At 46.6% G+C, this 16,323-nt stretch overlaps 1 protein-coding gene across 1 annotated transcript in view; it reads left to right on the forward strand.

The window, feature by feature from the left end:
* Positions 1-1,843: 1,843 nt before the first annotated feature.
* Positions 1,844-16,323, forward strand: part of LOC135825105 (CUB and sushi domain-containing protein 3-like) — a 33,002-nt gene continuing 18,522 nt past the window's right edge. The window contains exons 1-3 of the mRNA XM_065337841.1: positions 1,844-1,987; positions 8,504-8,668; positions 13,209-13,373. Of these exons, the coding sequence (XP_065193913.1) occupies positions 8,554-8,668; positions 13,209-13,373 (280 nt within the window). The 5' untranslated portion in view covers positions 1,844-1,987; positions 8,504-8,553. The remainder of the gene's footprint in view (positions 1,988-8,503; positions 8,669-13,208; positions 13,374-16,323) is intronic.

Consider the following 16,323-nt stretch of genomic DNA (forward strand, 5'->3'; position numbering starts at 1 on the left):
CAATAATTATTGTACTGTGCCAACTGTCGCCCATGGCCGTGGTGACAAGAGAGTTCTGTCATACCTTCAACAAGTGAATTACACATGTGACATTGGTTATAGTATAAATGGATCTGAAGCAGCAACTTGCAGCGCTACTGGAACTTTGTTGGAGCTGAGAACCGTCTGTAACAGTGAGTTGGAAGATCTGTTATACAAGCATCTCTAAGACTATTATCATCCATTTTTCAAATCCGTTTATCACCGAGCTACAGAAAGTGTTCAATGTCAGACAAAGAGCCTAGAGCATGCGGGTAGTTTTCACTTCATTTTTTCAAACTTCTTTTGTTCTTCTTCACATTGTTCTTTTGTTCTTGTTCTGCTAGTTGTGAATTGCACAGTGCCAACACTCATGAATGGCAATGCAGACAAAACCTTGGTGTCCTATCTTCAGAGTGTGAATTACACGTGTAATACTGGTTATAGAATGAATGGATCTGCAACATCAACTTGCAGTGCTGATGGAACTCTACAAATGCCTACTTGTAACAGTAAGTGCAAGAAAACATAAAGTATAATACTGTAGCAGTAGAACGTCAGTACCGTCGTGCAATGTTATCGCTTGAGCTGATTGTTTAGTAACTGGTGGTGTTAGTGGACATATTAGCAAAACTTGTAGTTTCTTCGTCCTTTTTCTTTTCTATAAATTAGTCCTTGGCTCTCCATCCTCATCTATAATACTGTAACTGCGCATTGCGAGTGAATTCTTCTTTCTGGTTCCCGTTACATTTTATAAGCCACTGCATAATCTGGGTAACTCGGAGACTGATAGTTGACATTGGTTGAAGCAAAACACACACAAACACAGATTCACACACACACACACACACACACACACACACACACACACACACACACACACACACACCTTTGGATGCCCATTGCTCCATGCAATGATAGGATTAGGAGTTGCAGTATTTCCTGTCGCGAGTTAGATTGTTGGGCCGATAGAAGACCCTGCCACAGCTGCAAATGAACACTCTAGGCTTTAGCACAGGCGGCCGGGGAGGGTTGCACATGAGGCGCCAGTCTCGTCTACCACACACCATTGGACCATTGGACGCCCATCGCTGGAGGCGATGATAGCGATACTACAGCAGAAGCCATAGCAACTTGTGCTGGGATTGCACCATTCAACAGCTTGCAAGGCTGAGGAATTGGCCGCCACTATTCAGCCTGGTCTACACCACATAGCTATGAAGTGGCTTTTTCTGGCCAGTAAATCCCTACTTTTTGGTCTTTTTATTTTTTTTCCCGCACACAGCATCACACCACATACTCCAGCATGCACTGGCGGTTGGTAACCACCCAGGAGAATAAAAGAAAAGTCAGGAAGACTCTGAGAAAGAGAAGAAAGACGTGTGTGACCATAATCGTCGGGAATCGAACCCGCAACGTATCGATTGGAAATCGCTGCACATACCGCTGCACCATATGGGACACACGCACACACACACACATACACACACACATGCGCACACGTGCACACACACACACACACACACACGCACACGTGCACACATACACACACACGCACACACGCACACGCACACACACACACACACACACACACACACACACACACACACACACACACACACACACTGACATTCATATGGGCTGACTTGACACTTGACTGACTCGCGACTGCATGTAGAGCGCATACGATGCCACTCGAACCTGTTGAATCCTTGCTTAATCTGGCGAGCTTCTTCTTCTAGCGTTCTTCTGCTTGTTTTCTCTGTTCCCTACATTTTTCATTGCGATCTCATTGTAGTTGTCAATTGTACTGTGCCAACTGTCACCCATGGCCGTGGTGACAAGAGAGTTCTGTCATACCTTCAAAAAGTGAATTACACATGTGACACTGGTTATAGTATAAATGGATCTGAAGAAGCAACTTGCAGTGCTACTGGAACTTTGACGGAGCTGAAACCCATCTGTAACAGTGAGTTGGAAGATCTGTTGTACAAGCATCTCTAAGACTATATCCTCATTTTTTCATTGAATACGGAATCCCAGAAGTTGCAATAACTCCCCTCTTTTCCTACTCATTTCGCAGAATAACGCCAAAATATACGCTCCAAAAAAATCGCAAAAGAGGTCCATTGGGATATTCACACTTGATATTGTGCCGTGGTTTGACATCTGCCTGCACCAGTAGTCCAATCAACTTTGTTAATAACAACTGCAGTTATAGCGGCAATGCACCAATTCGGACACTTTTCTGATGCCTCGTTATACACAAAGTTGACTGTATATGAGCCAGAGCACGCTAAAATATGACCACAGACCAAAAATTCGATTGAAAGTTTTTTGTTCAAAAATTATCAAACACACCTAATGTTCACTGTCTGGAAGTTTTGGATTGATCTGGCATGTCTAAGTGTTGCTACAATGGTAATATATGCAGCACTGTTGAAATGGTGAAATTCTTTGTACAGCAATGGAATTGTCATTTTTGCACACAGTTGATATGTCCATTGCTTCATCCTTTCTGGGTCAGTTCCTCTGTCCAGGGTCTTATAGCATGAGCTGACAGGTACTGCGCCACATCCAAAATTTCTATATGCACCGAGCTGGGTGTCCGAAATACCTCCTGTGTGGAGCACCATTGGAGAACCGCCAGCGAAAATTCAGTCAACATCTGTAGATGGCTGAAGAAGTTGGCACTCCACGTCCTCTCCATCACACTCCACCTGTACTTTCAGATATACAGTACACACTGCTACACACAGTCTTCCTCAACATACTCGACTTTGCACTCATATTCCCCACACCAAAGCCCATCTGCACACAGTTTTCTCCGCTCGCCAGAGAATACTGCATTCGCTGCCTACTGCTCGTGCTAGCGATGTTCCGCATAAGGTTACTCAAATTATCGACTTGAGCAAGTTGATGGATCTGAAGCAGCAACTTGCAGCGCTACTGGAAGAGGTCCATTGGGATATTCACACTTGATATTGTGCCGTGGTTTGACATCTGCCTGCACCAGTAGTCCAATCAACTTTGTTAATAACAACTGCAGTTATAGCGGCAATGCACCAATTCGGACACTTTTCTGATGCCTCGTTATACACAAAGTTGACTGTATATGAGCCAGAGCACGCTAAAATATGACCACAGACCAAAAATTCGATTGAAAGTTTTTTGTTCAAAAATGATCAAACACACCTAATGTTCACTGTCTGGAAGTTTTGGATTGATCTGGTCTGTCTAAGTGTTGCTACAATGGTAATATATGCAGCACTGTTGAAATGGTGAAATTCTATGTACAGCAATGGAATTGTCATTTTTGCACACAGTTGATATGTCCATTGGTTCATCCTATCTGGGTCAGTTCCTCTGTCCAGGGTCTTATAGCATGAGCTGATAGGTACAGCGCCACATCCAAAATCTCTATATGCACCGTCCGGATGACAGGGAAATGTGGCAAGTACCATGCCTTTTCCGCTGAAACTGTTGTCGCCAGTCGCCTCACATAGCCCTTGCCTTCATACCGTTCGATTGTGCTGCTGTGTGCCTCTGCAATAGACGGATCACGGTTCAGGCGGCTCTCCGTGTTGCGCAGCCTCTTCACCGCCATGCTGTCGTTGCCTGGCAGTTGCGACTTCTGCTCATTCCATGGCAGTCGAATCTCGTACCCAGCCCCGTCGAGTTGCCGCATTGACTGCTCAACTTCAGCCTTCACACTGCGGTCTTTCATGTTCCAGGGGGCTCAGGGCTGATGCCGCCTTGATCAACTTCCCAGAACCGTTGCAAGCAGTTGAAAAGCGGGTTCAGCTGTACGCCACAGTAGGTGGTGTTGGCGCGAGTTGGTCGATCATCATGGTGCAATACAGCTCCGATACATGTCCAACCTAACGGCGTTCTGCGAGCTGGTGGTTCTCCTGGCTTGCCATTGACTTCTTCCAAGGCAGAATGCAATTCACAGTGATCGTTGCCAATTAGAACGTCAACTGATTTCTCGGTGAGAGCCGGGAAGGAAACATCGCGCAGGTGGTCCCATTGCGCTGCCGCATTCGCCCAATCAACGGCCTTCAAGTTGCTTGCGATGTTATCAATGGTTAGCACTGTTAAATGGGAATGTTCCGTCAGCGCTTTCCACTGTGATATTGACCGGCGTCGTGACGAATGTTTCCGTCAACCCACTCAGAACATAAACTGATACCTGCTGCGGTCTTCCTGCCACCCTCAACTGGCCGGGCAGCTGCAGTGGTTATGTAGGTGGTAGTGCTGCCATCGTCCAACATAGCGTTAACCTGTAGTCGTATTCCTTCATGCGCAAGCGATACCGGGAGGATGCGTAACCAGACTGATGGTACTCCACGCGGCCGATCTTCTCCCAGATCCGGCTCCCCTTCTGTGATGCCGCATGCTTGGATGGAGCAATTAATAGAGGCTGGCTCTCTTGCAGGTGTTGTTGCCCCTCTTGTGCTGATTGAAGCTGTGGGAGCGCTTGGCGATGCTGCATCACTGCTCATCGCTGCTTCAGACAGGTTTCGTTTCTGCTGCGGTTGACGATCATGAAGCAGCTGGTGATGTGTCTGACTGCGGCCACTGACACCGCACTTCCTGTTTCTGGTACAGGATGTCCCTCGATGTCCAGTGCCATGGCACCTATACCAGAGGCCTTTCTTCTTTGCTGTTTCCCACAGCCTGCTGGGAGACTCGCTCTTGAAGATGCCACAGCTCCATGTGTGATGGGGTGCATCACATTCCGCACACTGGATTTTGGCAGCGCTCTGACCAGAGGCCAGGAATGACGACGCGTGGGCTCCGGAGCTACCACCGAACGTTGGCCGACTTCTTGCAGGAGCTGGTTCAGTCGTCAGTGTCGCTGCATGATGACCATCCGCAGAACTGACTCCGCGGGCCATCTCCGCTGCTCCAGTAGCGAATTCTGCCTCGAGGGTCACCCATTCCAACAGCGTTGGTACACTGCTGGGTTTCGTGTTGTTGTGACGCCAACGGTTAAGGTGGGTCAGCATGGGCATTGGCAGCTTGTTTTGCAGCTGTCAGAACAGAAGACCATCGCCCAGCTCATATTCCTTGCCTGCATCCACCATGTTCACTATCAGCATATCCAGCAAATCGGCGAATCTCTGCAGGTCTCCAGGCCGGCCTGTCCGGAGCGCGGGGAACGACTCTACTTCCTGAAATTGGAGGTTTGTCTGCCTCTGCTCGCCACCAAATTTCCTGTCTAAACGGTTTACGGCGGCTTCGTAGGCATGGGCTGAGTAACCTAGGCCCACGATGGCAACCAATACCTCTCCACCTAAATACTGCTTCAGGTGCAGGACTTCACCTCCGGACTTGAGCTCGTCTGCCCAACACAAGCCATGAAGGCTGCTCTCCAGGCACGATAGGCGTTCTTGTTGCCTGTGAACGTTGGAAGTTGTATGGGTTTCAGCCTCCGGAAAATCTCGTCCGATGACTGCTGTTGCCGCGTTTGGCCCGGTGTTACTGATGGCACCAGTACGGGTGCTTCCGCTGACTGCCTGCTGGGATGCAGGCATCTCTGGCCTCATTCCGTTTGCGCTGCTGTCGCTGGCAATCTGGAGTGCTAACGTTTCAGCCGGTGGCACAGGTAGGTCGCTGGTCATGCTGATCGCTCCAGTGGCCCAGTTTGGGGGCGAGCTGAGAATAGGTTTTTTTCTGTGTGCATGAACCCCGATCTACGTGTGTATCTAGTACAGAAAGTGTTTGTTGTCGGGAACCCAATGCAGCTAGCTCAGGAAAGGCATTTGCGATGTCTTCATCTACAACACTTGGCTTGCAAGAAGGGCAATTCATTGTTTCTTCAGGTTTGCTACGAATCGAATGCGAAACGAAAGTTTGATTCGCCTCGTAATCGTTTCGTTGAAAACAGAACCAGATTTCGCAAGTCGTCATGCAATGTAGATGGCAACTATGAATACGACGCATACGTGTATGGATCAGCGAATCAAGGGAAAAAATGTGTACCTGGCAAAACATGTGTCCCTGGCCAAATAAATGTGTACCTGACGGATTCGGAGGGTGCACCGAATGAAGAGGCTTCCATTCGTGAAAACGAGATCTCCGCAGGGAATCTGACGAGCCCTCGAACCCAGGTGATGAATCAGCTTTCGTTTCGTATCCGTACGCGTGGTGCGAAAGGTCCCTATTGCGAATGAAACCCTTTAAAAGCTCGACTTGCCTTTTCAGGTCCGAAACAGCCGTCTGGAGGCCAGATAGCGTATCGTCTGCTGGCTCCATTTCCCCAGGGTTGGGGAAGAACTTGTCGTGTCCCGCCTCCCTCAGCTCTGCTCAGTATTTCCGGGCGGTGTTCTCCAGTATTCCAAGGTAGCTTGAGATTTTGGCAGACTTTGCGCAAACCATCAGTGGTCAGTATCGCTAGATCAAGCTTTGGCATACTTTGCCCTTACACTCAGACACCTTGTAGAAAGAATCGTGAGTGTAGTCAAGAAGCCATGAATCGATTAATAAGACTGTGAAGACATACTGTATAAGTTGTATCTCAACTAGAAAGAATCCGTCGTTACCTCAAGAAACATTACACGTATGTTATTCCTTCTCTTGTCTGTACAGGAGAAATAGAAGACAGGTGCGTGATTGCTGGGCCGTTAAACTTTGTAGAGGCTAAATGGGAAATGTTTAGACACGTCCCACTTTCAACTCTAACAGGAACAGGAGAAATGGTGGTGGAAACATGCTTGCTTGGTCTCACAAAGCACACAGATATCCACAGAGAGGTGTTTTAAGGTGGCAAGCGGACCTAGCTCGGGGACAACAGTCCATTCATTTGAAACTGGCACCCTAACTTTTTGGTGTCTCCCACACGTAGGTGTAGACATCGTGAAAACAACAGCACATTTGGCATTGTTTGACCCGTGAAAAAACTGCTTGCCACATTTGAGGCCAGAAAAGTGAAATAGAAATTCAGCCTGGTTTTATAAAATGAAAATAGATATGCCATGGCAAAACGTGTGGAGAAGCAGATCCCAAACCAATATTTGAGTATGGTTTTTGATCCTCAGTTTGGCCCAAATCGGACTTTCAAAAGCCAGCGGGACTGTATCCGATGAATGGACTGTAACTATTGGGTATTGAGCTGACTTGATAAGCAGGAACACCAGATACCTCAGAGTTGGGAAATTCCCTTTTTCCACTCCTGAGCCCTATGAGCTCAAGTAAGCAACATAAAACAAAACGTGAAGATCGTCTAAGATCAAAACCGTGGTGGTGGGTTTCCATTAGTGTTGAAGCTATCTCACCGGGTACTCGCTAGCTCGTTCGCCAAAAACTCGGCTCGTTTGTGCGGCCAACTCGGTTGCACTAACGAACACCGTACTCCGTACACATGGCAGTACATGTCAACCGGGGAGTATATATTCTATGACTCCCTGGTCGATTGAGAGGCCAGTCCCGCGCAAAGTGAAAATCACTTGCAGTTACAGTGACTGTTTGCCTGCACAACACTGAGTTGTTTCAGTTGTCGTTGCAGCTTTGGTGGATTCCACCAAGAGTACATAACCCCCAAGAGTGTGCAACTGCCTGCACAACCTCTATGCAGTGCTGCGACGGCAGAACTTCACATCACGTGGCATGGTTCCAAAGGTTACACTGGAAAACAGTGCAAAGTGATCACAAGAGAGTTGTGCCCAAAGCTGGGGTTCGTACAACCCTGTATCAATCATGCACAGAGTGCAAATAATGTGTACGGGTTCATCACATGATGTGAAGTTCTGCCGTCGCAAACTCCATAGCTGGAGTTGCACATTCTTGGGGGCTATGTACTCTTGATTCCACTGATGTCTTGTTCCGCATCAACTGACCTGTCGCAGGGCAGGCTTCAGTCAACTGTCTGCGACACTAAGCTTAAAGCTGATGTCTGCACGGTTGGATGATGATGTATCTAAGGTGATATCATCGGCGAATTGTTGGTGACAAATGCCAGGCAGTAGATGAGAGTCGATGGAACTGATGTAAACAGAAAAAAGAAACGGGCCGAGAACGCTACCTTGCGGTACACCCCGTGAACTCTCCGAGTAGCATGACGATGAAGAACCAACTTTAACAAGTTGTTTCCGATCCGACAAATAGCTGGCAAACCAGGCCAGAGCAGTGCCACGTACACCCTTTCGTGAAGTCATTTAGCAGCGTTTGGTGGCGAACCTTATCAAACGCTTATGACATATCGACAAACACAATACCAGTGGACTGCTTATGGGCCCTAGCTGTGCTCCATCGATGTACGGCCAGTTTCAGTAGGGTTCTTTCTCCTCCCGGATTATTTACCAGTTTTTTGGTTCTTTTCATTCAAATGTCGTTCTGTTGAAAGCATTGTATAACTTCTTCCATTATTGTGGAAAAGTGAATGGTGAAGAGCAAATCTGCACAAAATAACTTTCTATGTGAAGCCGCAGGAATTGTCGCCACTGCTACTAAGTATTTTTGTTATTTTTTTTTCTTCTGCTAGTTGTAAATTGCACAGTGCCGACACTCACGAATGGCAATGCAGACAAGACAATGGTGTCCTATCCTCAGAGTGTGAACTACACGTGTAATACTGGTTATAGAATGAATGGATCTGCCACAGCAATGTGCAGTGCTGATGGAACTCTACAAATACCTACTTGCAACAGTAAGTGCAAACAATGTAAACCATGACGTAGTTTTAAGCATAATCTGAGAATTGTTCCTACTGTCCCCTTTACATTTACATATCTAGCTATATTCTTGGTGACACAGGTGCTCACAGTGTAGGAAGCAATTGGGGTGCATACACACACACACACACCCAAACACACCCAGAACACACACACCCACACCTGACCTGACCTGACCTTTGACGCCCATTGCCGGAGGCGATGATAGCAATGCTACGGCAGAAGCCATAGCACCTTGTGCTGGGATTGCACCATTCAACAGCTTGCAAGGCTGAAGAATTGTCCGTCACTATTCAGCCTGGTCCACACCATTCAGCTATTTGAAGTGACTTTTTCTGGCCAGTGAACCCCTATTTTTTGGTGTTTTTTTGGTGTTTTTTTGTCTTTCTTTCTTCCTTTTTTTCCCGTGCACACATCACACCACATACTCCGGCATGCACTGGCTGTTGATAACCACCCAGGAGAATGAAAGAAAATTCAGGAAGAGTCTGAGAAAGAGAAGAAAGACATGTGTGACCATAATACTCAGGAAACGAACTCGCAACCTATCGATTGGAAATCGCTGCACATGCCAGTGCACCATATTATTATTATTATTATTATTATTATTTGAAACTCGGATGTTGAGCCATAAATTAATGTGGAAAGGAAAGGGACATATGGATACGAGTTTAGGCCGATTGCACACTACACCAAATACTGTCTAAAAAGCCATTTTTCAGGCACTTTTCAGGCAAGTTGCCATGGCGATCACTTTGAGAAACGCGCGAAAGTGAAAAGTGCTTGTTGTCTACAAAGCAACACCAGCACCCTCTTTCAAGGCAACTTTTTACCTTTTCACAGGACACTTTTCTGACTTTTCTTCAGCCTTTCGATATTTTCCGAATGTGTTCCCTGTCGTATCTTTCAGTTGTGGTGAATTGTGAGCTGTCAACAATGCCTAGGGTCATGTTTAGCCAGAAGCTTGAGGGCAAGCTGATCGAGCTTTGGAGCGGACATTTGAGGCGATCTCCGGCCGGTACAGTTCGCAGGAGCTACGCCGGAGGAGATCGCCATCAAGCTGAATTTGTTTGCTGAACAGCTCCGGAAGGAGGCAATCTATACTGCGTCGATCGTCCATTCCAAAATCGACAACATGAAAACGAAGGCGAAAGGACTGTACGAGACATACACAACGAAAACTGCCACCGGAAAGCCTGTTGGCGAGGTTGACAAATAGTCGACCTATGATCTGGAATCCGCCTACACACAGCGCGCTAGCGTGGTCAAATTTCAAGATTGGGCACGTGAACATGGGTGATATTCGAGGATTTGGACCAACAAAGAGCCTCTCCACTACCGCCGTTGCTAGATCAAGCACAGGAAAGCCTCACAGTCTTACCTTCAAAGCAAAGTCTTGTGATCGACACTTGTAGGTGTGAATGCAGCTTCACTTTATAAGCCAATTTATGCCTTCAAGGCAAAGCCACTTTCGGCGTAGTGTGGAATCGGCCTTAGAGTTACTCTCAATCACTGTAACTGGTTACTATTATACAGTCAGAAAGTGCAACAACTAGGCACAAAACTAACAACGAAATAATGTAAACCACTTACAACGGCGACGTGGAGAAAATAATATGAAATGCATGTAATAACACTATAGGTGCGCTCGTATCATGATTATAGCAATAAATAAATAAAAAGCAAAACGCACACAAACACAGATTCACACACACACACACACACACACACACACACACACACACACACACACACACACACACACACACACACACACACACACACACACACACACATACACACACACACACACCTTTGGATACCCATTGCTCCATGCAATGATAGCATTAGGAGTTGCAGTATTTCCTGTCGCGAGTTAGATCGTTGGGCCGACAGAAGACCCTGCAACAGCCGCAAATGAACACTCTAGGCTTTAGCAATGCGGATCTGCGTGAGCTCCACCGTCAGGCCCGCTCTACTGCAAGGAAACTGGATCGCCGTCTACGTGATGCCTACTTCATGAATCAGTGTGCAACTCGTGATCAGAGAAAGTTGTGGTCAGTTATGAACATCGTCACAGGCCGTGCTAAGCAGCGTCAAGAACCTCAAGCCGACATTGAGGACCTGAGCAAAACCTTTGGGGATGTTGTGCATGACCCAGACCGACCATCCACGCTAACACCACCAAGTGGACCGATGCCAGCGTCTAGCTTTCTGCAATTTGAACTGGTGCCGGTGAGTGATGTGAAAGCTTGTCTGAAGTGCATAAATCCCGCGAAGGCCACGGGCAGTGATTGCGTTCCTGGTTTAGTGTTGAGGGAATGTGCCAATAGCCTTGCTGGGCCACTCACGGATATCATTAACAGATCACTGTCCACTGGAACAGTACCAATGATGTTCAAGCGATCGTTTATTAGTCCTTTGTATAAGTCAGGAGACCCCACAGGGCCAGTTAACTACCGCCCAGTATCCTTATTGCCGATTATATCTCGTATTCTCGAACACTTTGTGAAAAAGCAGCTCGTGGAATATCTCACAGCGCATGAACTTTATCCAAAGACTCAGTTTGCGTATCGGAAGTGTCACTCGACGGAGGATGCACTTGTGCTTGCCGTCAACAGGTGGGTGCTTGCACGCTCACATCGCCGCTTCACGGGCATCGTCATGGTAGATATGAGTAAAGCCTTTGATCGGGTGCAGCATGAACGACTCGTCTCTGAGTTGCACTCCCTTGGTATCTCATCTAGTGCTCTACAATGGTTTTGTAGCTATCTGACTGAAAGAAGTCAACAAGTCCGAATTGCAAACTCAGTCTCCTCGTCAGTGCATTGTTCCCGTGGTGTGCCACAGGGCAGTGTACTTGGTCCCTTGCTGTTTGTTCTATACACGCGCCACTTAGATGCCATCCTGCCTGAACAAGTCATCCACCAAGAGTTTGCAGATGACATCATACTAGAGTTCTCCGACAGTGATCTGAACACTGTGTGCCGACAGCTTAGTGCAGCTGCCACTTCTGTATCACGTTGGCTTGCTGAAATTGGGCTGTTGCTCAATGCGAAGAAGACGCAAGTCATGGTCATCCAGCCCCGTGGACAGAGAGCTGCCATTCCTGATGTATTCTGTGGTCAGGACGCACTCAAGGTTACCCCTACTTCCAAGTACCTTGGGGTGGTCATTGATTGCGAACTGTCATGGAAGCAGCATGTGGACAACGTGACTAAGCGAACTGCCCAGACCATTGGTCAGCTCTGGCGCCATGGTCGTGCTCTAAGTTTATCAGCCAGACGGTCGTGGTTCATTAGCATGATCAGCAGCCATCTCTGCTATGCGTCTACGGCTTTCTATCCTTGCCTCACAGTGCAGTTGTTGGATCGCTTGGTCAAGATTTTCAAATCCGGAATTCGCGCCGTTTTCCAGGTGCCTTCTACTACCCCATCATCCCCTCTTCTCTGTCGACTTGATCTTCTTACTCTTACTCAGATATATAAGCAAAAATTATTATTTTTTGTTCACAGATGTCTTGGTACTGAAATGATCAGTAGTCTTTTCAGCACTTTCTTTGATTTAGTCAATGGTCGTGCCACGCGGGGTCAGGCTTCACGTCTGCTTCATGTCCCGTTTTTGCCGGGTCCTTCCGGTCGATCCACTGTTCAGTTCATTGGTAGTGTGTACTTGAACTGCCTGCCGCCTGATGTCCGCTCCATCACCATTCCTTCTGCATTTAAGAAAGCAATTACAAACGATATCTTAAACTCTCTTACCCTCTCCTAAGATCTCAAAGACGCATAACTGTCAACATTCCCTCAACCCTGGAACCTTTCCATCCGTTGCATTATTTTCATGAAAAATTCATCAAATTCAAATTCGTTTCTTGTAGTACTCCCTCATTGATTTGTTTCCGTCTTCTCTTTGTGCCTTGTTCATGATTGTATTTTCCTCTTCCTCCTTTTCTTATATCACCACCTTCATCATTTTGCGAGAACTGTGGCAATACGCCCAGTGAGAAGGCAGATTTTGCCTGTGCTTCTGGTGAAGTAAAATAAAGCTAAACAAACAAACAAGCACAGCCGGCCGGGGACGATTGCACATGAGGCGCCAGTCTCGTCTACACACACACACACATACATACACACACACATGTGCACACACACACACACGCACACACGGGCACACACACACACACACGCACACACAAACACACACGCAAAAGAGGTCCATTGGGATATTCACACTTGATATTGTGCCGTGGTTTGACATCTGCCTGCACCAGTAGTCCAATAAACTTCGTTAATAACAACTGCGGATATAGCGGCAATGCACCAATTCGGACACTTTTCTGATGCACCGTTATACACAAAGTTGACTGTATAAAGAGAATAAACACAGATGTAGTGTCACAGTCATTCAGAATCTTCCCGAATTGTCGTCAGCCGAGTTACAGTCGACATTCATCTGTCTTTGCGGTCTCTTTTTCAACACTGCAACTGCGTGGTGCTTTGTTTCTTGTACTGCTAGTTGTAAATTGTACAGCACCCACACTCCTACATGGCAGTGCAGACAAGAAAACTGTGTCATACCTTCAACATGTGAACTACACGTGTAATACTGGTTATATAATAAATGGATTTGCAACACCAGCATGCAGTGCTGATGGAACTCTACAAATGCCTTCTTGCAACAGTAAGTGCAACATATGGTAAACGAAATAATGTAAACCACTTACAACGGCGACGTGGAGAAAATATTTTGAAAATGCATTTAATAACACTATAGGCGCACTCGTATCATGATTATAGCAATAAATAAAGTGTTTCGTTCCAAAAATGCATGGTTCGTTTCATCACTAAAAGAAGAATGAAAGTTCATGCTACTGCACTTGCACTATTTCAGTAATTTAGCACTCACCACGGTTACACGTGCATTGACATGATATAGTGCTTTATTTGCTGAAGTTCCCCTCCCCCCCCCAACACTCTCACCTGTGTATTTATCACTTGCCAGTGTGTTGCACTCTTGTCGATTATGTGCTACTTTATTACTTGCAATAATACTCATAAAAAGGCTCTTTACGAACATCTTGAAAGTTTTTCGTTTTACAAGTTTTTTTCGCATTTTTTTCCCAGAGGAAACTGTTGATTACTTGTACTCTTGTTTTTGTCAATGGTAGTGTGTAAATCCTGCTAGGATCTTAAGTAGCGAGTTTCCATTGATTGTGACAAGAACACGTCCTGGGCACACTTGCAGCCTATATGTTGTTTTTTGAATTCTTTATTCTCACGATGGCACCATCGCCAATCAGAGATAAATTGATGAGAAGGTGAGATTGTGGGTTAAACAGTTGGAAAGTGATTTACTTCACTTTGAACTTTACAAGTATGGGAGGGGGTGAGCTGTTGTTGTTGTTGTTGTTGTTGTTGTTGTTGTTGTTGTTGTTGTTGTTGTTGTTGTTGTTGTTGTTGTTGTTGTTGTTGTTGTTGTTGTTGTTGTTGTTGTTGTTGTTGTTGTTGTTGTTGTTGTTGTTATTCTCACGATGGCACTTGTTGTTGTTGTTGTTTTTGTTGTTGTTTTGAATTCTTTTATTCTCACGATGGCCGGTGGCCAATAAGAGAAAAATAATTACAGGCACGGGATCAGATACAGAGAGATCAAAGTTTAGCTGCTTGCTGAGGCAGTAGCGATGGCAATACTAATTGGGGGTTAATCACGTAGGCTGGGCGCAATGGAGCTATAGATGTGCTGAGCAATGTGAGCAAGTACATACGGAAGAGATGACAAGTGGTAGGATGTTTGCTTTGAAATCTCGTCTGGGGTTGATTTGCCGGATGCTGAGTGGGATGCTATTAAAGAGATCAAGAGAAGCATAGATGGGGGAGTCTCTTAGCCGGTTTGAACGTGTTGTGGGCTTCAGCATTGGGTATTTGTCATCAAGGTCCCGCTTTATCTGGGGGCAGCTAGCGGCTCTCACCTTGCTGTTCCTCACTGGCTGGCATAGCAACACTACCAACACAGTGATGCAACAAATCAACGAAGATTTAATTTACATAAGGTTGAGGTTGGGGGAGGGGGTAGGGGTTGGGTGGGAGGGGTTAGTCAATGTTCTGTAGAGGCATGCTCCTGCCTCGGCACACAACCAAACCACACAAAGGACCAGCTCGCGACTATCAAAAGAAATCTGTTAGAAAACAATGGCTTGAAGCCTCCTCCATGGTGTGGAGTACAGTGGTGGCAGAGGCATGAGCTATGAGTGGAGACGGTTGCTGGAGATGGATGGTGATGCAGGGAGAAGAGTTACGCTGCCTGACGCCGCGTGGGAAATTGTTTGAACCTGCAATTTCAGTTCGAGCGCGGTGGACTTCTGGACGATGTGTCCTCATGGCTGTTTTTCAACGCTTGGCCTATCGCTGATATCCCTGCGTGGGATGTTCTTCCAGTGGAGTCCAGGTGGGACTTCGGGTGCCCACACTCCATCACCTGGTTGATTGTTTCGGAACTGCAAAAATAATTATTGTTTCCTATTTTGTGCGCATCTCTTGTCATCTCTCTTTTCTATACGTCGCACACCAGATGTACTACTATCGCCGTCTTTCTCTTGCTTTCTCTCCCTGCTTGCTGTTTTTTTTGTTTCTGTTGCCACTGTCCCTCATCATACCCATGCTTGGGTGGTGGGCGGCGTGACCCGTTAGGGTAGCTGCCAATACAGTATGACTCGCTGATGTATAGAGAGACTTTCTGGAAAGAAATAGGGAGACGAGGAGGAAATGAAATTAGAATGGATGTTAGTTGCCGAATAGGTGATAGGATGCGTCAGCAAAAACATACTTTGGAAGAGAGATCCCGTCGTGTCCAAAATAGGCGTGAACGGGCGAGTCAGCGCCGGTCACAGGAAACGTCGGCAGAGTGATCCCGTCGACACCAGAACGCGCGTGCTCGGCAGAGTCAGAGCCTTCCCAGGAAACATTTCCATCAGTTCCCACAACATGCACGATGAGCTAAGTAACAAAGCATAGCGTAGGGCCCTGAGCTTCCAAGCTCTCTCGTTTATTTTACTAGGGTGTTTCCCTAGAACATCAGCTTGAAAGCGGTTTCTCGTAAAAAAATCTTAAATCCATTGTCCTTGTTCATTTGATTTTAGAGGAAGACGCCTGCTCCAAAGGTCGGAGTTCGCGCTTCCTGCTGATTGACTGATACTTGACTGACTTACGACTGCAGTCTGGAGCACACGATGACAATACTAGGCCACTTACTCGGCAAACCTGCAAGAAAGCACCGCCCCAGAAACTAGTACGACAAAAAGATTTCTTCTTTTTAGTCAGGGGATTGAAGTCGTTGCTATGTGCGTGACCAAGAGTACATAACCAAGAGTGTGCAACTCGACGATCCCCCAGCCCGCGGCGGAATTTTGTTATGACATCACTCTTTGGCGGCTGTTTGGCTCGTTGATGCCATCATGCGTAGCCAGATATCAAAGTACGACGAATTTGTACATCACAGCTATGGTAGTCGAAGCAGAACAACGGGCGATAGAATTAAGGCTGCGTTTACACGACAACGCTGGGGGCGAAAACGCAACGAAATCCTTTCTCATCCATGGTTCATTCACACGGTACGCGGAGCAAAACGTAAAAGTTGT

The sequence above is a fragment of the Sycon ciliatum genome, chromosome 9 (assembly GCF_964019385.1).
Source record: "Sycon ciliatum chromosome 9, ocSycCili1.1, whole genome shotgun sequence".
Taxonomy (NCBI): domain Eukaryota; kingdom Metazoa; phylum Porifera; class Calcarea; order Leucosolenida; family Sycettidae; genus Sycon; species Sycon ciliatum.